The 24,421-nt window shown below is 33.4% G+C and overlaps 1 protein-coding gene and 2 long non-coding RNA genes across 8 annotated transcripts in view; 2 read left to right on the top strand and 1 right to left on the bottom strand.

The window, feature by feature from the left end:
• LOC149478646 (uncharacterized) overlaps nucleotides 1-24,421 on the top strand; it is a 329,584-nt gene that overhangs the window by 167,180 nt on the left and 137,983 nt on the right. The window lies entirely within an intron of this gene.
• Nucleotides 1-24,421, bottom strand: part of Prestin (solute carrier family 26 member prestin) — a 31,053-nt gene that overhangs the window by 5,755 nt on the left and 877 nt on the right. Inside the window, exons 1-14 of one of the 6 annotated variants that reach the window (XM_089708653.1) lie at nucleotides 23,985-24,183; nucleotides 20,262-20,404; nucleotides 8,476-8,576; nucleotides 7,814-7,975; nucleotides 7,178-7,323; nucleotides 6,655-6,721; nucleotides 5,198-5,274; nucleotides 4,565-4,729; nucleotides 3,919-4,023; nucleotides 2,947-3,080; nucleotides 2,058-2,220; nucleotides 1,189-1,269; nucleotides 499-662; nucleotides 80-160 (exon numbers count right to left, since the gene is read on the bottom strand). In XM_089708653.1, the coding sequence (XP_089564779.1) occupies nucleotides 80-160; nucleotides 499-662; nucleotides 1,189-1,269; nucleotides 2,058-2,220; nucleotides 2,947-3,080; nucleotides 3,919-4,023; nucleotides 4,565-4,729; nucleotides 5,198-5,274; nucleotides 6,655-6,721; nucleotides 7,178-7,323; nucleotides 7,814-7,975; nucleotides 8,476-8,576; nucleotides 20,262-20,302 (1,487 nt within the window). In that variant the 5' untranslated portion in view covers nucleotides 20,303-20,404; nucleotides 23,985-24,183. Of the gene's footprint in view, nucleotides 1-79; nucleotides 161-498; nucleotides 663-1,188; nucleotides 1,270-2,057; nucleotides 2,221-2,946; nucleotides 3,081-3,918; nucleotides 4,024-4,564; nucleotides 4,730-5,197; nucleotides 5,275-6,654; nucleotides 6,722-7,177; nucleotides 7,324-7,813; nucleotides 7,976-8,475; nucleotides 8,577-20,261; nucleotides 20,460-23,984; nucleotides 24,184-24,421 lie in introns of those variants that run through there. The other 5 variants (XM_089708649.1, XM_089708652.1, XM_089708654.1 and 2 more) reach the window with 5 other exon arrangements.
• On the top strand, nucleotides 12,327-13,043 carry LOC149478653 (uncharacterized). The gene is made up of 2 exons (XR_016317356.1): nucleotides 12,327-12,555; nucleotides 12,859-13,043. It is a non-coding gene; the product is annotated as an uncharacterized LOC149478653 (long non-coding RNA).

Below are 24,421 nucleotides of genomic sequence, written 5' to 3'. Positions count from 1 at the left end.
TTCAATATTGAATTTTCACAATAATAAATTTATTGTACAATAATTAATAAAAATAATAAATAAAATGTTAAACACTTACCCAATATCAATATTAACCAACATAGTAGTTAGGAATGTAACCAGCCACACTATAGCATCTAATTTACTCAACTTCCAAAATCTGAAAAGCAGAGGTTTCGATTAAAATAGATAAAAAATAATGTATGTACAAGTACCAATATAAAGATCGATTAATACTATAATTTACCGTAAAAAATAGGAAAATATATACAATCAGAATTTGAAATAAGATTGCAATATATTTTTTCTGCTATTATTTAAAAAAAAAACTCAATTGAATTTAGAATTGGAATTGCAATAGAAGTTGCCAGAATGGAAATAAAAAATTAGATATGACATTAAAAAAAATTGGAATAACATTTTTAATCGATATAATTTTTATTTATCAAATTGTAATTTAACTTGAATTATAAATTAATAAAATAAAAAAACACTAACTTGGCCAGCTCCTTAATCTGCATGAACATTCCCTTGAGAGACACTACAATGATGGAAGCCAGAACACATCGGGGTAAGAGCTCAAAAAACGGGCCAACCCAGAGCAATACACATAGTATTAGTACTGCACTAACTACTGAGGTTATACCCGTTTTACTACCCGCCTGGAAGTAAAATAAAAATTAGTAGTATTGTTGGTTTAAAAAATAACTAGCGGTCCGCCCCGGCTTCGCCCATGGTACATATTTACGTTTTCTCTACATAAGAACCATCCTCGTACTTCAAGGAATATAATAAAAAAAGAATTATCGAAATCGGTTCACCCGTTCACGCGTGATGCCGTGACAACGGAAAACAGGTTTCATTTTTAAACTAACAAGTACACTAACAAGTAGTGTAGGGTAAACAAAGGAAACTATTAATAATGTTAAAGACAGCTTGCGTTTTTAACTTTTTATATTTACGCGGTATTATTGATTCGCGAAGAAAAATAAGTTTTAAAATGAATTTATTTATTTATTTATTTACTGTTTCAAAATTGAAATAAAGGGTTGTTTTATGTCTTAGTGTGTTGTGAATAATAAAAATCACTGTATAATATAGTATTTTTTAAAACACAGTACAAATTTTCAATTTAATTTTCATAATACATATATAAATAAATATGTAGTTAATATTATTATTACTCACTTGATATTGTATGTAGGACCTGGATAAACTAGCACAGAGCGGAGCACAGCAGAAGAATGAGCCAAACACGTTACTCGCTCCCTGAAAATATATAAACATATATAAATATTTACTTAACATTTTCCTTTAGGAGTATTATTATTGTATATTATGTTACAGTCAAAACCCTTCACCAGTCAATAACCTTTCTGATTAAAATATTTCATCTGACAAAATCAGTCAATAAGGATTTTGACCGACACAATCAGTCAATAACCTTATTGACTAATTTTACCGGTCAATAAGGTTTTTGACTGATTAAGGGTTATGACTGTAACATATACACCTCTTGTTTCGTAAAATGTTCAAGTTAGTGCAAAACTGTGTTAGGTCCCTGGTTGTGAATGAAATCATTTTCTGGATAGGTTTAGATGTATAATTATGCAACATTTTTAGGGATTTTAAATTCCATAAATTGGTTTCAAATCTCATATTTTTTTGTTAACCAATTTTTAATCCCACACAAACTACACACCAATATACAGGGTGTCCTTCAATGTACTAAGCTGAAAAGGACTTCGCGTTGCGTACACTTATTACGTAGAAAACACTTATAGAATTCAAGACACATTTTTTTAATTAAAAAAGACACACTTTACTAGATAAATTCTTAAAAAATTGGTTGCTGTAAAGTGGGTTTACTGACGATAGTTGAACATGACAACGTCCGATTGTGCTTCTTTGTCGCTCGTTCCGCGCTCTCGCTTGCACTTCAAGCCTTACATGGAACGCCTCAGAGCGAGGTAACGCCGCATGAGTCATGTTTTTTCGTGCGTGCAGCCGGCTCAATCGAATTATAAGACGTTGTCACGTCAAAATTAATAACTTACCAATGCAAGCAGTTCCTGGTTAGCATCAATCTCATATTTCTCCTTCGACGCGAAGATCAGCGCCATTGACATAGAAATGGTGTACGTTACCATGGTGATGGTGAACGCATCTAGAGCTATGTCCGATAATAGTTCGATTGGGGGCACTTCTGGGACTGGTAAACTGGAAAAATATAAAAAAAGACGTGTGGCACTCGGGGACTGCCGCGGTAAAGCTATTGCATGCTATGCCTTCAAGCCACACCTCCGAGCCCGTCGGAGTGGGGAACGTGAGGTTTTTATCGTTACGGAATTTCTGGATTCGGTCCCCACGCTCAAGGCCCGCGATAGAAGCTATGCAATAGCTTAAAAAATTCATGAAAAAAAATATTACACTCTGTATTATTGCATTGATTAGAAAAACTACTCCCTGTACTTTTTACCATTCAATTATATAGTTCATGTATAGTGCTATAGGAAATATATACAATATACAGAACTAAATCTAGGCAGAAATAAATATATGACGAGATAAATATAAAATAGGGAATCAATTTTTTATAAAAAAATTGTAATGTTATTAAATAACTAGCTTTCCGCCAGCGGCTTCGCCCGCGTAGTTAAAGAAAAACCCCCATAGTTCCCGTTCCCGTGGGATTTCCGGGATAATACCTATCCTATGTCCTTCCTCAGGTCTCAGCTATCTCTGACCCGAAGTAAATCCATCCAGTACTTTTTGAGTTTATCTCGGACATACATACAGACAAACAGACACAAATTGTAAAAAAACTATATTTTAGGCTTCGATATCGAATCACGCCCCAAGTTTGAAAAAAAAAATTCAATGTACAGTTTTGAATTTCCTACGATTTTATTATATGTACATATATATTAGGTTAAAAAAACTCACCCAGTAGGTATATTTCCGACCAAAGAAATCCCATACAATGCTTTCAAATCACATAATTTAGATGCCACAGTCCCCGCCACTATGGCTAACAGTTCTATAGGCACCGGCACCCGGCTTCGCTTGCTTACCCACGGCTGAAAATAAATTGATAAATACGTTTTAATTTTTTGATTTGTTTAAGGTACATTACATTACAATTATTTTGTAAATTAACATTTATTGTTCAAACATTTTGTAATTTTTTTTAATATTTAAATTTTAGAGTAATTTTAAAATGGACAATAATTACATGATACACCTCTGGTAATAAAGCCTTTGCGAACACTTAAGATGAACAAAAGAAAGAAAGATATCAACGGATTTAATATTATGGAAAAATTTTGGGTTATCTGGGAATACTTTTAGTAAATCCATTTGCTATTGTGTTCTGTTGTTTTTAGTGTACATATTGAGAAACAGACAGTTAAGTATAAAGTAGTAACATTTTTTCGATAATGTTTAAGCAGTTTCAAAAGAATTTTATTCAACCCTTCTCCTTGAGAATCTTTTAATTTATTGTTCTTTAATATTTTTTGGAACGAAGTTCCTTATCGCGCGTTGTTAAAGGAGCCTAGACGGAAAAAATTCTTACGAAAAGTTGTCACGACACTTTTTGCTAGAGTAGTGCGGCGTGCGCGTGGGAACTGTCTGTCTCTCTCTAACTTAACACTTCGTTCCATCCGGATGTCCCTTGACATCGCTCAAGTTTTGACGTGACAACGTCTTATAATTCGATAGAGCCGGCTGCACGCACGAAAAAACGACTCATGCGGCGTTACCTCGCTCTGAGGCGTTCCTTGTAAGGCTTGAAGTGCAAGCGAGAGCGCGGAACGAGCGACAAAGAAGCACAATCGGACGTTGTCACGTTCTACTATCGTCAGTAAACCGACTTTACAGACAACCAATTTTTTACTATTATAATGTTTTCCTTACCTTAAGCACTTCATTATTCAAAGCGATGATAGTACAAGCGATGGCTGATATCGTGAACGCCGCCCAGTTCGTGTTCGGCAGGTTCTTGAACATCTCTATGACTGTCTGGAAAATTATAACATTTTATTTCTAACTAGCTTTCCGCCCGCGGCTTCGCCCGCTTTATCTAAAACCTAATAAGTTATAAATTAAAACCTTCCTCTTGAATCACTCTATCTATTAAAAAAAAACCGCATCAAAATCCGCTGCGTAGTTTTGAAGATTTAAGCATAAAAAGGGACATAGGGACAGAGAAAGCGACTTTGTTTTATACTATGTAGTGATGCTGTATGAAATAATTGATCTTTTAATCATGATATATGTATATAGTCAAAAAATATATTAAGTACGGCCATTATAAGCAATATCATGAATAAAAATAAATAAATAACATAATAATAAATTTTCCAAAAATTACACATATCTTCTTTCTTTAATTAATTGAATTTAAAAAGTTTAATAAATTAAACTGCACACAATTAAAATTACAATAATAACCTGACGCTATTGGCATGACCTTGAAATTTTTACTCTCAACGCGCCTAAAAATTTTTTACTTCAAAAAATAAAATAAACACAACTACCCGCCAAAAAAAATAAAACTTACAAAAACGACTTTATAATTATTGCCCAATTTCGGCAGCTTTATCCCAAACAGGTCTTTCAGCTGCGACGCCAACACGTGGAATGAGGCGGCTGTTGTGAATCCCGATACTAAAGGTTCGGAAAGGAGGGTAGATACAGCCCCGAGACGGAGTACCCACATTGCTACCTGCGAAATATTAAAGATTGGAAAGTGATATAGATAAATAAATAAATATATCAGGAAATTTTCACACGCGGCACGATTTGATCCAATACTAAGCTTTCGCTTGTGTTATGGAAACCCGATGGCTGATAAACATACATATACAGGGTGTCCCACCGTCGGTATTCTAAGCTCAATGGAGGTTATAGTAGTAGTTGCATACGCTGAGTATGTAAAAAATACTTATAAAAATCCAGATGCATTTTTTTTTCAAATAGACGAATTCTTAAAACTCTTTCTGTACACCTCTAACAAGCAATCCGCCCAACTTTGCCACCCGCACGTTAGCTTTTAAGATTATGTTTTCATAGACAAAATGCTCACATTTTCAAAAATAAATTCTTTATTTTTTTAATCTCAACCTTTATTAATATAATAGTATAATTTCACATTGTTTAGTAAAAATTGAAAATAAATTAATTAATCACTAACCTGTATTAAACCCACTGCCAAAGTTACTATGCTGAGAACTTGCAGTGGCGTATACAGCGGCGTTACTTGCATTACAGCTGTAATGCGAAGAAAAATATATTTTATTATTTAAAAAAACAATTTTAAACAAAAACATTATTAATGTTATTATATTAATATCAATTATAAATAATAATAAATTACATAATTAAAAAGTAGAACATGTATTGGTAAAAACTGTAGGTTTTTAGGCGTTATATAAATAACCTTGGGATTGACTCCCAATGCAAACATTTAAAATCCTACTAATATTATAAATGCGAAAGTTTGTGAGGATGTGTGTGTGTGTGTTTGTTACTCTTTCACGCAAATACTACTGAACCGATTACAATGAAAATTAGCACACATATAGAGAGTAACTCGGATTAACACATAGGATAGGTGTTCGGAATAGATAAAATAATTAAATGGTCACACTGATAGCGGAACCGCGATGTATTCAATTGGTGAGGCGACTACGTCACTCGGTGAGGAAGCAGCATTCATATTAATTATTCTCGCATTCTATCGGGGTCCGCCAACCGCGTCGCTAGCGTGAAGTCGTGTATTTAGTTCCATCGGCCTACACGGAAGATAGTTATCTGCCGAGCGCATCGGGAGCGTTATTAAATTCGGCATTCGGCCCACGGAGTTTTTAATATCCATAATATTGTGTATTCTTTATTGATATTAGTAATCACGCGCGGACGCGAGTTATTATTGTGAAGTGAAGGACGACGGCAATGGCGGCTGCACTGTGGTGACGTACCTACACACATCGTAAATTGTCTCTTTTGCATTATCTTTTATTATCTATTATTCCCGTAAATATAGTTTTTCCTCCCCGAGGGGCCCCTATTGTTTTTATAACATTTGACTGACCGACACACCACATATTATGTGCAGTTTATGTTCTACGCAACGTGGTAATCTCAGGTATGTACCTAGGTTTGATTCAACTATTGTTGTATTATGGTAGCAGAGCAAAATAAATAACAAACACTATTCGTTGGTATATAGAGCGTGGTTCGCCGACCACTGGGTTTTTTTGGGCAAACCGTAACAATAGGTTTTATCCCGGAAATCCCACGAGAACGGGAACTATGCGGGTTTTTCTTTGAAAACGCGAGTGAAGCCGCGGGCGGAAATCTAGTAAGATTATATTTGAAGATTACATTCTATCAATTAATCTCCATAGATACTGCTTTCCGAATCGGTGGTAAATGTAATAAATATATAATGACGATTTAAAAGTGCTTCTAGAAGAAGTCTAATTGAATAAATAAATATTTGAGTTTGAATTTGAATTATTAAAAAAAACACACACACACACACACACACAAAAGTTTGCATTAGAATATGAATACCAATGTTATTAATTATCTCTGTTTGACAAAAAACATGTAAGTAGGTAAGTATAGAAAAATTATAATTTTTACCATCAGTTAAATCGGTTGCATTTGCAATAACAGGTACAGCCGGGTGTGCTGCATATTGAGTTACTACCTGGAATAAAAAAAAAATTGCTTGTCTGTAAAGTCGGTTTACTGACGATAGTTGACATGAAAACGTCCGATTGTGCTTCTTTGTCGCTCGTTCCGCGCTCTCGCTTGCACTTCAAGCCTTACATGGAACGCCTCAGAGCGAGGTAACGCCGCATGAGTCATGTTTTTTCGTGCGTGCAGCCGGCTCTATCGAATTATAAGACGTTGTCACGTCAAAAAAACCATTTAGGAAAGATCTAGGAAACATAGATGTCATAATCTATACTAATATTATAAAGCTGAAGAGTTTGTTTGTTTAAACGCGGTAATCTCAGAAACTACTAGTCCGATTTGAAAAATTCTTTCGGTGTTAGATAGCCCATTCATCGAGGAAGGCCAAAACAAACGAGCGGAGTACTGCGGGTAAAACCGCGGAGCACAGTTAGTAACCAATGAAGGTAAAAATAAAAATCCTTACCTTCCCCGCCATCAAGCAAGCTACAGCGAATGTCCCCATGGACACATGTGGGGAAGTCCCGAATATCACGTAAATTAAGACTGGGAAAAATGCCATGTATAGACCGACGATCGGTGGTACTTCTGCTAGGAGCGCGTAGGCCATTCCTGGAAAAAATAGGTGAGAACTTTAGAACAATGTTACCATTAATTAATTTTAACCTCTACATATTATTTCCAACTGCTGCACTTGTTTCTGTCTGGGATACTTTAATTAATGGTGAGAAAATGCTCTTTTTGAAGTGTTTCACTTCCTTTAGGCGCGTTGTGAGTGAAATATCAAGGTCGCGCCATGGCAATACCGTCACGTCATGGAGTAAGGCGACGATTTTGATATCTTTGAATCTTGCCAAAGAAGTTTCACTTCTGACTGATGTGCTCGTTACAAACGCTCTTTTTATTCTACATATTATTTCAACTGCTGCACCTGTTTCAATTGCTACGATACGATGGATAACAAAAGCTTATTGGTGAGAAAATGGGCTCATTTTTCAACTAAATATATAATGTTAGTATCAAAAAGTATAATATGCAGGAATAAATTATTACGCTCCGGAGTTATTTTAAGCTACACCACAACAGACTCACATAACCTTACCTTGTGGTATATGCATAACCGCCGTGGTGGCTCCAGCGACCAGGTCTCCAATCAGATCCCGTTTGGGACTGTATGCTGGCAGCCATTTTACTATCGGTAACGAATTTAGAAGACAATGCGCGAACCCGCAGCTCTGGACTACCTTTTTTGCTCTGTAGCTCACTGGAAAAGAATTAAAATTCTGTTAGTTATTATCATCCTTCCTAATATTATAAATGCGGAAGTCTTTGTCTTTTTCTATGTATGTGTAAGTCGCATCGGGGCGATATTATGTAATGGTCTGTGTCTAGAGTGGAGTGGCATATTATATAAGGCTACTGTTTACCGCGGTGAAACATCTCATTTCCATGGGAATTTCCTCTTACTATGCAGACGGTCGACGGAAGGCCACTTAACAAATATTGAATGAAGTATGTTGCAATGTCTCGTCATTATCATAATCATTAGCCCATATACGTTCCCACATGCTGGGACATGGGCTTCCTATGAGGGTACAGGACATAATCAACCACGCTGGCCAAGTGCAGGTTTGCGGATATCACATGTCATCGAACTTTTGATTCTAAGACATGATGATTTCCCTCACGATGTTTTCCTTCACCGTTCGAGCAGTGCCTGCCGCAATGTCTAATGATCACAAAACAATTATTTCGTATACTTACAAGGTTTCTCAGGCACTTGGTAATCAGCATCCTTGTTCAATGCATCTTGCTGGTACACCCTCCTTATCACGTTGAACTGCTGGCTGGAGCGAGCTTGTAACCTGCAACAAGATTACATTATATTAAGTACATATTACATCATGTATTGCACGCCTCATAAGCGAAGCGTTGAGGTGGGTACTACTGTCACTTCGCGCAAAACATCTGATTTTTCAAACTTAAAATGTCTTTATGTATCATACATTGCACTTGTAAGATAATACATACACACACATATTAAGAAAAAACACTATTTTTAACATTCATGATATTTTTGATGTCATTTTTGTTATTTAAACTAGTTAAGGGGGCGCATAAAGCAAAATAACCAATCTTCTATTAGATGATACGTGTAATATGCAAGACCAAATCTAAAAAATAAAATATATATCAAACTAGATGATATGTTCAACGATTCTGTTTAATCAAAAACATAAAATATTAAAATTGACTCGATAAAAAAAAATCACCAAGTTAGCTCTAATTTTCACACTTTTACGTTTTCTACTTGACATGGTAATACTTATTATGATTTTTTTTTCATAAACAATTATATTAAAACATTTGCAAGATATTTGTCAGAGCATTTTGTGTAATTACTTTTAGTTTTGGTTTTATCTGCGATAAACCACTTTTATCGTGACAAAATCAAACGTTTATCTCGAGAAAAAAAGAGCGCCAAAAGTAATATATATGTAAAAATAATTTGGAAAATCCAAAAGTGCACTTTTGGATTTTCCAAATTATTTTTACATGCTTAGAATGTGTGGCCAATAGATTGATGTAGGTGTATGGAGGAAAATATGGGGATAGCAATTCTTGTCGTTCAGTTTTTCATATTTTAAAAACAAATAGTTCTTCTTTCTTCGCCTTGATACTATATCCAACATGAATATTTTGAAAAATTACAAACCGAATTCGTGGATGTTAATTGAAATGATTTTTGTGCCGAAAGAATGTCTCTTTAATAGTCCGGATTTATGGATACTCTTCATCACTACATAGTATAAAACAGTCGCTTTCTCTGTCCCTATGTCCCTTTGTATGCTTAAATCTTTATAACTACATAACGGATTTTGATCCGGTTTTTTTTAATGGATAGAGTGATTCAATGGGAAGGTTTTAATATAGGTATAATTTATTAAGTTTTAGACAAAGCGGCCGAAGCCGCGGGCGGAAAGCTAGTTACGTATAAATTCGTTTACGCCACAGAACGAGACAATGAAATATAAATGTACTCACAATGAACAAAAACAAACGCATTTTTGATAAACATAAACATCGGCATCTCATCATCTTTCTAGCGAAGTCGAGTAAAATACATGAGCAAAAAACACCAAGCTTGCCTCAACGAACGGAAGATTTCCAAATTAGATGGATAACAAACACATTTAGAAGAATCATTAAACCAATTAAATTTATTCGCTAACCACATCGTTCATTTGTACCTAATATTAAAATTTAGTTAATGTTAAAATAATCAGTTTCCTTGTTACTTAGATGTGTAACTGTAAACTTATTCATTATCGTCTATTATATATTTTTAAAAGTGGGTCTTCTTGTATTTCAGTGATTGTGATAGTATGAATTAATATATTTATATTACAATTTTTGACTAAAGCCGATTCTAAATTCAAGGATCTCTTTCCAGGCAATCATTTTTTTTCAAAGTTACATTATTCCAAAGTTAATCATATTTTTTATTCTCAGTTAATTTGAATGGAGCTGGGACGACCAGATAATACCTATAATTATTATTATATATTAATAAAAATTACCAATCATCATCAGATTCATCATCTTGCAATAAAGGAATATCTTCATCATCATCAACAATCCGTTTCTTGGCGAAACTTTTATGAAACACAAACGTTTTTTTCATTCGCATTTTGAAATCTCATTTATAAAACTAAATACTATTTAATTGCTATAATTTTAATTTAATTATAAAATTCACTTTGAAATAAGATATTTAATCAAAATATTAGAGTTCTAATTAAATTACGATTTTATAACACAAACAATTTAAATGTCTTATGAAATAAAAAAATAACACCAAATTTATAAATATTTAAACAACGCGAAAAATTACTACATCACAAAATCACTTCGCGCAAACAATTAAAAAATTAGACATAACCGTCCGATTGTCGTCCCCGTTAAAAATTAACTCGAATCGATACGCTAATCGATTGACAATCGGTAAATAAATTACACACATTAAAAATCGATAACCGACCGCGTAAATAAATAGTTTAACACAAACTGGACGTTAGTTATCATTTTGTAGCGCGAGTTGCAAACAATTGGAGATTTTATTTCTATCTAGATAAATTGTGAAATTTTCTAGCCATATTACAGTTGGAGCAAGGTCAAATGGTTTCTAAGCTTGTTTTTATATACTAAGTAATTGTAAATTCACTTCGTTCATATAGCTGTAAATTTTTGTTAATTTTGCGTCATTATTTTGAATGTGCTCGTAAGGTGCTCGTGTATTTTTAACGATCTTCCAAAAACGGGAAAAGACTATGCATCAATTTACCATTTCTGGGTGCAAAAACAATACTTGGATACATCTTAAAGATTGACCAGAAAACTTAATAACACCCCAAAATAATATTTTTAAACGAACCACCCTGCGACATCTTCGGGGTCACTAACCTACATAATTCATTTATCAGTTTAATTACATAATACCTCCAAGCAGTAAGCATAATAAAGTGACTTATAGGTACTAGCTATGCCCAGTGGTATCACCCGTCGATATCTAGAAGAAAACCATCAACCATTGCTCGCCTTAAAAAACTCGTAACCAAGATAAGGTAAAGGTTTTATAGACAGACAGCGTTCGAATTTTCTATACATACATATTATAAAGAGGAAAGGTTTGATTTTTTGTTTGTTTGTTTGTATGAATTGAATAGGCTCCGAAACTACTTGGCAGATTTGAAAAATTCTTTCACTGTTGGAAAGCTACATCATTTCTGAGTGACATAGGCTAGGTTTTATCCCGGAAATCCCACGGGAACGGGAACTATGCGGGTTTTTTTTTGAAAACGCGGGCGAAGCCGCAGGCGGAGAGCTAGTATATTATATTTTTTATAGTACAGCACCAAAGGTTATCATTTCCTCCAATTATTATCATATTTCGCTCAGCCGTCATGAGTTGTACCGGCAGTTAAGATAAAAATTACAATCAATTTTTATTAAGAATTATTTCCTACTGGTCTTAATTGTATGGGCATTTTCCTTTGAATCTGTTTTTTTAATGTAACTGATAAGGACACAAACATACCAATGTCATAAAGCAGCAGTTTACACACGCTTACATAGCTGGTGAATTTATCTGGTGGGAAGACATCCCCAGTAAAAATTGTGTCGATTTCTATGAAGACCAAAAGATTACTTTATTAAGACACTAGCTTACCGCCCGCGACTTCACCCGCTTTGTCTAAAACCTAATAAATTATATACTAAAACCTTTCTCTTGAATCACTTTAAAAAAACCACATCAAAATCCGTTGCGTAGTTTTAAAGATTTAAGCATACATAGGGACATAGGGACAGAGAAAGCGACTTTGTTTATACTATGTAGTGAAGCAAGCATCCCGGTCAACCGGTCACCACTCACCATATCTTTTTTATACACCACGTTAGATTAAACTTAGGAACAAAAATAATAGCATGAAATTTGAGATACATCTTTGTTTAAAAACAAATACGAATCGCCTTTTGAAATTGAAGCATTTATTCAGCAATACTATGCATTAAACAAATTGAAAAAAATCGTTCATTTTGAGTCACAGCCACAGAACAGTAAAGTAGATAGAAGTGTGATGTGGGCGTGGCCCACGTGTCACTTGTAAGGTAAGATCACCTTACTTGCTCTCAGTTGTGCGCAGAAAAATATTCGAGTCGGTTGTCAGCTGTCAAACCTTTTTTCCATATTTATTCATTAATTAGGACGTGTTGTTCAGTATTAGAGTGCAAAAATGATAGCAGACGAAATAATATCAGCAATGGAGGCATTTCATACCATCGGTAAGTCTTATTTTTATTTATTTTACATATAATATTTTATGTTATAACTTCGCTTGTAATTTGTCAAAATTGTATACAAGTATCTAGTCAAAATGAACCTTAAGCCCTAAGAAATTAGTACTATTATAGATTGAACAGCAAACAAGAATTTCTGGAATATTATTGCAATAAACAAACGAATGTCGCTTTAGTGATGCTTGTGGCGCATATCGACAGTATCGATACTTTAGAAAAGACAAACATTATAAATATTAAATTTTATTTTATTTTTCCTTAGCTTTCATTTGTCCAATTTATTTATAGATTTCCCAAAGAGGCTAATTTAAAAGAGAAATGGATAAATGCAACGTGACGAGTTAACTGAATGCCGAACAGCACTAAGCAGTCTAACAAAGGCCACCGATACAGCAAACCTACGGCAGTTCCAAGATTTAAAATAATGCATATTTTCTGTTTGTATTTTGTAAATATAGATTAATACTATTCTATTCCGTTTTTTATTAATAATAAAAATATAAAAAGACGTACTTAGTAGTAATAAACATACTCCAAAATGTGACACATTATACTATACCAGGCCTCCGTCACTCGCTCAAGGTCGCGCTATAAGTGCCTACCGCACAGTAGGTCGGTACCGACCCAAGCGGCAGTTGGTTGGCACACGCGAGACTGCGCACCCGCGTCACGTTTCCCGCGCTCGCTACCAAGATGCCCGGTTATTGCGATGTGGACGGGTGTCGGAGTTCAAGAATGAATAACAAAGCTACTTTTTATCCAGGAGACACATATAGCGGGTCCACGCGGGTGAAACTGAAGGAAACAACTACTATCAATAAGATTTCATTTTTTTATTGTATAATGTAACAAATATAATTAACAATAAAAAATTAAGTGTTTCAGCAACTCTGTGTTTAATTTACGCGCTCGGTACAACCCTAAAGTTTTCGTTTGATGACGCAATCACGCGGCGTGCGCGGGAAACTCGCTTCTCGGTGCGTGTTCGTAGAGTACATTTCTTACTGCAGCCGAGTTGCGGCGCATTTTGTAGGTAAATATAGCGTAGGTATTTTAGCTTTTGTATGGGAGTGATGTATCTGTTACGAAGTAACTATTCTCTAATCTGTGACTATACTCATATAATAGAAAGAAAAAAAAAATACACAAAAAATATTTATTTGTGAATTATCGATAACAAGGCTGACATCCCTCAGGGCATAGCATCAGATGAAAATCAAGTTAATGTCATTAATGTTGAGTGACACAAATTTCAACCTTATCTCTATGTGTTGCGTTTCAAATTTATATCTATCGAAAACTAACGCCCTCTGTTGTGGAGTAGCTGAATGTTTTCGAATTTGGAATTTCTGTGCAATGAGAAACAAAACAGCTAATATACCTAGGGATGTTATACTAAAATAAACCGTAACATGGTGCGTTAGGGTACATATTGAAATGCTGAATTTATAACCTAAGTCAGTTTTTACTCAAATTAAGCTGTCCAATCAAAGGCATAGTTTACTTGTAGTGTACTGTATAACTATCGGTTTAAATGTGTGGGTTTGGCGACACTGGTTTTCATAGTAATTATGACATTATAGCACTTCTATTTGTTTTTATTGTTCTGTGGTCACAGCCTTGTCACAGCACTAAAAAGAGCTGCAAAGAGTGTAATTTTATAGAATTTTCAAATAAATGCCGAATATCTCGAAAACCGAGGAACTTAACTTGAAAATTTTGCAATTTTCTGAACCGGCAAAAATTGTGCAGTTATCTATTATCTCCAGTGATCCATTAATTACGCCACACCCTTAATAAATAAGGTAAGAGATCTCAGAGTTCACTTTCAGACATAGGTAAGTACATACATTCATACTTAAAATTTTCCAGACGAAAATAAAATACATAAAAAACACGTGTACATCATGTGCTTATACAACTTCATGTAATACATTATTTAATCAATGTAAATAATTGTAAAATTAGTGAGTTATCATTTAATGTAAATATCGATAAGAACAAATCTGTCAATAAAGATTAGGTTTAGATAAAGAAAATAATTTTCCCTTGGGGCATTTTAGAATACGAGACATCAAAGTTTACTTAAGATTTTTTTGAAATAAACTTTCGTAAAACGAGAGTTAAAAAAATCTATACTAATATTATAAATCTGAAGAGTTTGTTTGTTTGTTTGTTTGAACGCGCTAATCTCGGGAACTACTGGTCTGATTTGAAAAATTCTTTCGGTGTTAGATATGTGCTATGTAATATGTGCTTATTTATCGAGGAAGGTTATAGGCTATATATCATCACGCTACGACCAACAGGAGTGGAGCCACGGGGATGAAACCGCGCGGAGCAGCTAGTAAGAAATATATTGAAAACCGTATTTTGATGGGATAAGGCTGTGATGAGAAAATATTAAAACAAAAGCTTTCGGAAGCTTTTTGCTTCTTTTCTATGGAGTAAGTTTTTGTAATATATTTTACGTGATTGTCCTATTTTTAAATATTGTATATTTATTCATTAATTCAATGTAAAATGTTTATCTGTTTGTCGACTAATTTGTTAGGGACAATCACGTGGCCATTAATACTTACTGCCTGTAAAATGCGGACAAAGCCGCGGGCGTTACTAGTTTACAGGTGTGTCTTCAGACAGGTCAATGTACTTACAGGTTGTTATCTGTTTGATTACGATAATGGGGAATGTCGTTACAGTTTTCTTTGGATATTTAGACTAATTGGTAGCATTAGATAAAAGAGGATAAGTATCCCATATTTTTAAGAGGAAATAATATGTTATTTTTTTGTTTCTTAAAGTTTTTTTATTATTTATTTTAATACATTCATTATGTACAATAATTAAATTTTTAGCACTTTTTAAGAGGCATTTTTTATGTGGGTGAAGGTGGGAGCAAAACAACCCGGAAGCTTGATTCTTATGAATAACCATATTATATGTAAATGTTATCAATTAAATGAATGCAGTACGATTTAGTGTAACAAAACAGCCCACCTTTTTCATGAAGCACAGTTAGCGGCGCATATCTATACTAACACATATTACAAAGCTGATGAATTTGTTTGTTTGTTTGAACGCGCTAGAACTACTGGTCCGATTTGAAAAATTATTTCGGTGTTAGATAGCCCATTTATCGAGGCTATAGGCCTATATCATCACGCGGAGTGGATCACGGGCACGCACACACGAGCAGCGGGTAAAACCGCAGGTCACAGCTAGTAGGTAATGAATAAATCGCGTTTAAATCCGTTAAAATCTTTAATTTCTAACTGCTAATCAAAAGAAAAACAATTTAGACTTCGATGTTATGAGGAAACGTTATCTAAAACCATAAAACAAACGATGTAGCAACGCTTGTAAATTTTTATCTCTATTAGTTTACATTGTAACGACGTGTTTGTAAGTAGGAGCTAATCTACGGAACAGGTAGATCTTTATCGAATTTTGATGAATTATATAAGTGAAGTCCCGTGTCCCTTTGTAGGGTAAGGGGCAGATGCATTATTCATACATCTGTTTCACTGATCGATTTTCTTTAGGGACAAGTAGGTGATCAGCCATCTGTGTCCTACCAGACCGAGACATTTTTTTTTCTTCGTCTCCACCGGGAATCGAACCTCGGTGTTACGCTCACGCGTCAACCACTGTACCAAGGAGGAATGTAATAAATGTATATGAATTGACATAAATACTGAGTTCGTGTAAAATGTTCTACAAAATTACTTTAAACGTAGACATGGTTACAAACCTAAAGCCATACCTATAGTTTTTGAAGTGAAATTTCTTTATCGGGGTTGGAAAAAAATTTAGTGTAACATTTTTTCGTTACGCGTGACATTTTTCCGTTACGCGCCATCTTTTTCTTATCCCTACCACGCGTGATTCGACGTATTTCTGTAAAGTTGCATATAGTAAATAATTTTTTGAAAAATAAGGTCATAAAGAAGTTTCACTTCTTACGTGTGTACACTAGTACACGCACACATTTTTTTAATGATGTATCCTTTTTCATAAAGGTTAAATATTGTTACATAATATATTAAAATACATATTCATTCAAATCAGTACACTAGTATACTGATTGTAGTAAGAAATACATAGCATGAAAATAGTAGACTTTCGTCTTTGTTATGTTACCTACAAATTACAATGGAAAGGGACATATTTGCATGTGACCTAAATTCCCGGAGAATCTAGTAGTTCACAAGTTAGGTCAAAGGAGAGTGTAATACTGATACTAATAATTATTATTATCTATAGTAATGTAATAGTTGTTACTTGTACTTTCTCCGATTAAATTCAGATTTTATTGACACAATATAAACATGGAACAAATTTTCTGTTACAATTTTCCACCACCATTTCAATAAAAATTATAGTGTACCCATTGAGTTAATATGTAGTACAATACGTACAGTACATGGTAACTCAATGAGTGTACCTAGGTTTAATGGTTGAATAGATGTATTCTGCAAGCATTATTTAGCGTGCGAGTTTTATGTAAAACCTAGGGATGGAATGATATACAGGGTGTCTCAAAAGAAAGTTTATATTTTGTGGATGAATAAAAAAAAAAGTAAGCGGTGTATTGAAAAAATGTTTATTAATTATTAAAGTGCATAATATGGGAATATATTATGCATATTATGCACTTTAATAATTAATAAACATATTTTCAATACACCGCTTACTTTTTTTTTATTCATCCACAAAATATAAACTTTCTTTTGAGACACCCTGTATATAAATTTTGCTAAGATACTTTACAAACAATGAATTTTTCCTTTGGTTCTACAATTTTTTTAAAGTGAAACTTTTATTACATCGTCTCAAACTTTTTGGTCTGTGTAGCGCATGTCGCGTGACGGTCGGCTGCCGAGTAGGTATAAAGCAGTGTTCGGAAAGTTTCACTTTTACCGTGGTTTCATAAAACCACACAACATTTTTTTTTCTAGGTACATGCAAAGTTAATCAAATCTTTATTATTTTAGGAATTAAGTGGATATGCACGGTTATGAATAACTGATAATTCCTACTTGATTCAATAAACTTTGCGCAAACAAGGTGCCTACTATTTATAAAACAGTTGCGCCTAACAAAATTTATAAGCAGATTTTAATATCGTCATTACAATAGGCGCCATAATAATAATTTAACAATAGAATACGATAAGCCAAAGCCTTGTTAGTTGTTAGTAAGGTAAACCACTACATAATCTTCTTCTTATATATAAAATTCTCGTGTCACAATGTTAGTCTGCATACTCCTCCGAAACGGGTGGACCGATTCTCATGAAATTTTCTGTGCATATCGGGTAAGTCTGAGAATCGGCCAACATCTATTTTTCATATGTACCACGGGCGAAGCCGGGGCGGACCGCTAGACAATTATTTTTAAATTCTAGAATGGTTTCTTATCGCTATCAGAGGTCAATGTTTAGTCGATCTGTTCGCACATAGGAATATTCACCCTTGAAGCCTTTAAAAATGGGTTGAGGTTTCTGATTAGTTATCCTACGTAAGAAACTACATAAGAAATTAACACATTTTTTTATCATTATGATAAATTATACATACAAGACGTCGAGTCTACTGGGGATGCAATTGACTAGAATTAAACGCAGACAAATGTGATAGCACTATTTAGTACCTAATCTGTGGTAAAATTGTGTAATAAAGTAAAAACTACCCCCCAAAATTAAAACACAATCAAATACACGAAAAGACAACTTCGTGATAAGGCGGACTAGTTTTTCACCCGGTACCGTTCAGCTTGTATAAAATAAAACCATTATTACTTACCTACTTATTATATTATTTTGTTTGGTACGTATACCCTTGAGTAACACAACGAGTCATCAGTTAAGGTCATTTACACATAAAACAGTTGCAAAAGAACAACAATAAAGTGACAATTGTTCATGGTAAACATTTGTAAAGCAACATTGAATCAACACATTGTAAAAATTCTGGCAACATGTTGCTGACAACAAAGTCATCTTTAGACGATAAGGGTGCTTTTTCACCAATTATGTGCGAGGATGCAACTATGTAGCGAATGAATGAATGTGTTTGTTAATAACCGATAGTATTGCTTCAAACGCTAAACGCTTCAATCTAGGTTTAGAGACATTTATTTTCAAAGAATTTTACAATTCACTTATTCTAAAGTTTCATCTTCAAACTTAATGAAGCGATATGGTTGGTTATTAACAAACACATTCCTCGTTACACATCCTTCCACATTATTGGTGAAAAAGCACCCTAATGCAGCATGACATACGTGCATGAATGATCATTTAGATCGATAAATGAAATGAATGACATTCAAACTACTTGCCGGTAGCTGATGGATGAAGCTTTCTATTTTCTATTATGTTAGCGTTCTAACACACTAACAGCAAGTTGTGAACGGCAGAGACTACTTCAGCCGCGGCCGTTGCCACCTGTCGACGGCAGTCGTCGAAGCGTCCGCGTTCACAACTTCGTCTGATTATATTAATCGTTCGTCTGTAAGAACGCTTACATGCAGCATGATTGTTTAGATCGATTACTGTCATGTAAAAGCTAACAGCGTGTCGTGCACTGCACTGTAGGCCAAAGAATATACAAATACTACGTCTGTAGGCTGGACGTGAACTGTATTAAATAGCTCGATTTGACATTTTCACATACGCCCATGCAGCATGAAAATTTATCTAAACGCATGTTATGCTTGTCTTAACGTCTACGGAAGACTTTAGTATTGCAAAGTTCATAACGCCTGTTGAATATTTCTCGCTCGAGGAGTGACAACATTGAAATAAAGTTTTCCAGCAACATTGTTGATCAACTGTTGCTCATTAAATATTCACCACATATATGACGCTTTATAAAAACAATGTAGGTTGCAATCTTAGGCTTGTATAATGTATACCTACTGTGAAAAAATATTCGTAAGATTTGCCTCAGCGTCATCGTTAGTTTACACTTTACATTAAACAAGGTTTTTTATTCATCGTTTGACTCATTCTTATTTGAATAAATCGAAGAAAAAATTACTGAATGTATTTAGAAAAAATCTCGGAGATACATTTTAATTTTTAACCAAATTGAACTTCTTTATGATTTCATTGTATTTGAATTAACCATTCGTAATTATTCTTTGTTTTCGATATACAAATACTAATTACAGTAAGATTCACGAAAGATGACCACGGCGCAGAAGGCATATTTTAGGTCCCTTTGGAGGTGCGAGGTGAGGCGCGGGCGGATTTAATTTTAAATAAATAAAAAATAAATTATTTAACCAACATTAAAATATTATTTTGTTTTAAGTCTTTTCTTCATGAGTGTACGTGCGCAAACGGCCGCCATTTGTGGTCACCTTTCGTGAATCGTACTGTAGTCTGTACCTATGATGTTTATAACAAAATAATAATTAAAAGGAACACAATATAGCTATGAGAGGAATGTTATTTGAACAATCCTCTCTTTTCTTTAATTAATTGAAATGAGGCAACACTAGCCGTGTTAAATAAATACGGAACCCTAAGAGCGTGTGTGCCGAGCACTCGTGTAAGAAATAAAACTTCTCTAGCAAGATTCAAAGATACCACAATCGCCGCCTTACTCCATGACGCGACCTTGAAATTTTACAGTCAACGCGTAGAAGTTTCACTTCAAAAAAAACGTCAATATACTCACCATCCATTAGGATTAAGCTTTTCCTTTTCCGAATCCTCCATATCCACATGTAATCGTTCACGGCTTCACACTCAAACTGAACTCATTTATCTGAGATAAACTGATCACTGAGTTAAAACGATTTGTTGTTACACTGTTAAAATCTGGATTGAGATAATGAGTTGATTGCGGGATTAAAAAACGTGATTCTAAATTTTAATTTATAAGAACTGTTCTTTCTTAATTTCAATTGGTTTGTGAATTTTGTATTTTTTTTAAAACGATTGAGGACCCTAATTTGTGACGTCTCTTTTTATTTTAATGTTTCAGTGTATGTACCTATTAATCTGTATTATTTATAATTGAAGTTTATGACTGAAAAGTTTTCCAATTTTTTTCACAGTTTTAGAGTAATAAGGCTTATATTATCACTGGGCTATCTATTTGAATTGATAAGAATTGAAAATATATTACTATTATTCTTCGAATAAAAATTAAAATAAACAATTATTAAAAAGCGCGCGAAAATAATCTACATGACGCGTGTAACTAGTGTTGTACACAATCGTGAACTCTTATCGACAATCTATCGATAACTGATGTTAGTCCTTACAGTGTCGTCAAGTGGCACTTATCGTCTGTAATGACGTAACAAAGGCTTTTCAATATTGTCGACCATGAAAGAGACAATGCAAGGATTCTGATAAGACCCTCTTGTTCTCTATATTACGAGTACTTAATTGTTTTGAAATCAGTACTTTAATATCAGGGCTTTGCCGGATAGTGTCCTTTAACCTTTTACTGTAAGAGGAAAATAAACAAGTGAAGAAATTAACACAATTTTCCTGTACAGAAATAAAAATGTTTTATGATTAACTTCCGCGCAATCTAAAAATCATTACTTCTTTAAATGGTGCTACTTTGTTTATAATTTACTCTGAGTAGATTTTAATAACACACATTATATAATATGCAAACAGTAAAACGTTTGTATAACAAATAAATTATGATGTGGATGGGTATAAACTTGTCAATATTAACTAACAATTATTAAGTGTACTGATGGCGGTCACCTTGACCATCTAGTTGCGTAAGCGTAGATTTTGATACACTTGACATGAGCTGGATCTAGTGACGAAAGTTAGATAATAATTTGTTGAAATCTACATGAATGCTTAGATAAAGACCCATTTTAGTCGCCTTTAGCAGATGAAGTTTTTACGTCAAAAAAGATTCAAATTCCTACAGTAATTAATAAACTACATATATTCTATTTTTTTAATAAATAATTATTATCAGCGTTGAATGAAAAATTATACTTTAATACAGATATTGAGATATAATATTTACGAGAACGGTACATATGTGAGTTGTATTACAAACGGTTACTATAGTACATTGGTCAAACAGCGTAAGATTGATACAAACGATAAATTTTGAGTTATTTCAATCAATTTCTACAAGTTATAATCTTAATATCCAAGACATCTTGATTTGTGAGATAAATATAGTGATTGACATAAACGGTCAACACGAGAGCTATGCATGATTTCATTGCGTTTCTTTGACATTTCATAATACCTACATACAGCAAACAAGTTATCTATTAATAAAGAAAAATAAACGCAAATTTTGTGAATAGGATGTTTTTCTCGGGTGCGGTTTCGAAGGTATTCTAATGATCATTGCACTCCTAAAAGGAAAAACTTAATCTAAAAATTTGGTCATGCCTATTTTGAATGGTCCTTGATTTAATCAGTGCCTACTCGGAAAATTGTTACATTCACATCGGCCTGAACTGCATATCACGAGTAATTTATCGTGTAATTAATACATTTAAATGAGTCTGTGTAAAAAAACTAAGTGATTCAAATAAGATAGAAACAACCGTCTGAAATATTGAGTTAAATTGCAAGTTACTTATCTTCAATTTTAACAAAGACTTTGTTAAAATTGAAGATAAGTAACTTGCATTATTCATTCAAATATTTTATTAATATTGCAAATATTCAAGTAGAAAGTAAAAGAAAGAAAAAGTATTTATTTAGTAGGTATTGTTTCGTCTGTGTTCACTCATTGCATTGCGAATAATTTAGCGATGACCCAGTTTTCTGTTTAATCATTATCAAAATAATAAAATTGAATTGAATCGATTTCGTGGAGACAATAATTCGGTACGCTTTGGAAGTATGGAACGATATAATGTTATAAAATTTGTCATAAAATAATAGATAAAATATATTAACTGATAACAAGCAATAAAAATATAAATCAGTGATATTTTAGAAACGTATTATTTTAAAATACTGCATATTTTAACCACCTTCCAAAAAACGGCGGATGTTCTACATTCGTTTTTTGATGCCATTGTCACAGATCAAAGGGATTGTTGAAACCTTTGTACAATATGTTATTATATCTGATTGAGGTATATTATTTTGTTATACATTATGAGCGGTTTATGCGTATACGTCCGTTATAATAAATTATAATTCTTGGCTTCCCTACAATTTGCTGCACGTTTAAGTTTTGAATGCAGTAGGTAACGACATATTTTGTCATTTATGGTTCTACTGAGAAATAACGATTTCAGGTACCCACACGGATTTTAGTTGTACTCGTATGACATCTGTGGCTACAACAGGCTATGGCTGAAAAACAGCAGTGAAAGCACTGACCTTTTGGTCATTGTTTTCACCATATTATGCTGAGTCCATACGTATTTTCGTGATAAACTGTTATTTTTCACGTGTATTTTTATGTATTTCTTTTTTACTGCGAACAAATAAATCGTATTCTATTTAAATGTTAGACCTGACTTTTTAGTTGACGCGACTAATTTGCGAATACGTGATAAAATGATACATCTACTTTATTAAACGTCACGTAGCCGTGTTACCACTTTAGAACATATCATGAAAATGCTAATTAACTACTTATGGATATCATTACAATAAAATATTTCATATGAAATATAAATGTTATCATGCTACCTATTTTTATTTATATTTAATGTACCATTATATTTATAAAGATGGCTTACAGGTGAATACTTCTAGTCAGTAGGTAAATAATTCTAGTCAGGAAACGAGTTTCAATTTATGTTATTAAAGAATAATAAAGCGGATCTTTATTCATATAATAATCACCTCTATTTTTATTATGAACAGGTAAGATACTAATCAAAGTGATTTTCGTCCGTGAGAGATGTACCTATTCATAACAAAAATACATTTTTGCATTGGTCAGAGGAAAATCCAAAGGATTACTTCTTAGAATCACTTACATATATACACGCCTGCAGTGAAACATACCTACATAATATGTAGGTAGATAGGTATATGACCTTTTCATTTTATTAAAATTTTCACCTATTTCTTTCGCTATATTTCTTTAATTGGCTGAAGGCCAAGAAAATATAACTAGTCTGCATTTCATCGCACAAAAAACAATTTTATGCCTAAGTACTAGTTATTTATCGTACGATTTATCAGTATATTGTTTAGTGTACATAATAAATCAATTGTATAATGAATACATGTAATTTTACTAAATGAATCATAATTTCTTGGAAATATCGACAAGTTTACTACCCCATCACTATATCATATTAGTTCCGACCTACCTATTATTATTTCATTTTCGTATTGTTGTAATTTAAAGCTTATTAAGCTTTGTAGGTACCGACAGACGGGTTAATTAGAGCCTTTTCATTAAAAAAGATATAGACATTATCCACACAACTTACTCTTTATCTCAAACCGACACTGAATTTACAAGGTAATAAACTTTATTTTGTTTATTTTTCTAGGCCGCTGTGTTTTAATACGTTTTACAATACACGTGCTATTTTAAGAAAGGTCAGTAAAAATAAACATCACTAGTTCAAGATTACTATTCGCGACATAATTTACGCGAAGACTGATCACTGTGGGTATGACTTTTGCCATGTTATGACTGTCATTATAGACATGAAGGTCAATTAAACAGCTGATCTTGAGTTGCCCGCTGTATGACAAATTTTTCCCCATTTGCTAAAATTTTTATTATAACGCAACGTATATTAATGTAAACGTATTTAATTTAAAGTAATCAATAACTTAAAGCTAATATTTTGATGATGTCACCTAAAATCTTATAATTTTTGAATGAATCAATCCAATGATAAACTGATAATTGAT

Source organism: Colias philodice, chromosome 21 (assembly GCF_061535455.1).
Source record: "Colias philodice isolate Cphi_HAF_F1 chromosome 21, ilColPhil1 Martin Lab GWU primary, whole genome shotgun sequence".
Taxonomy (NCBI): domain Eukaryota; kingdom Metazoa; phylum Arthropoda; class Insecta; order Lepidoptera; family Pieridae; genus Colias; species Colias philodice.
The sequence above is the reverse complement of the archived record's forward strand: the minus strand, read 5'-3'. Positions and strand labels throughout refer to the sequence as shown.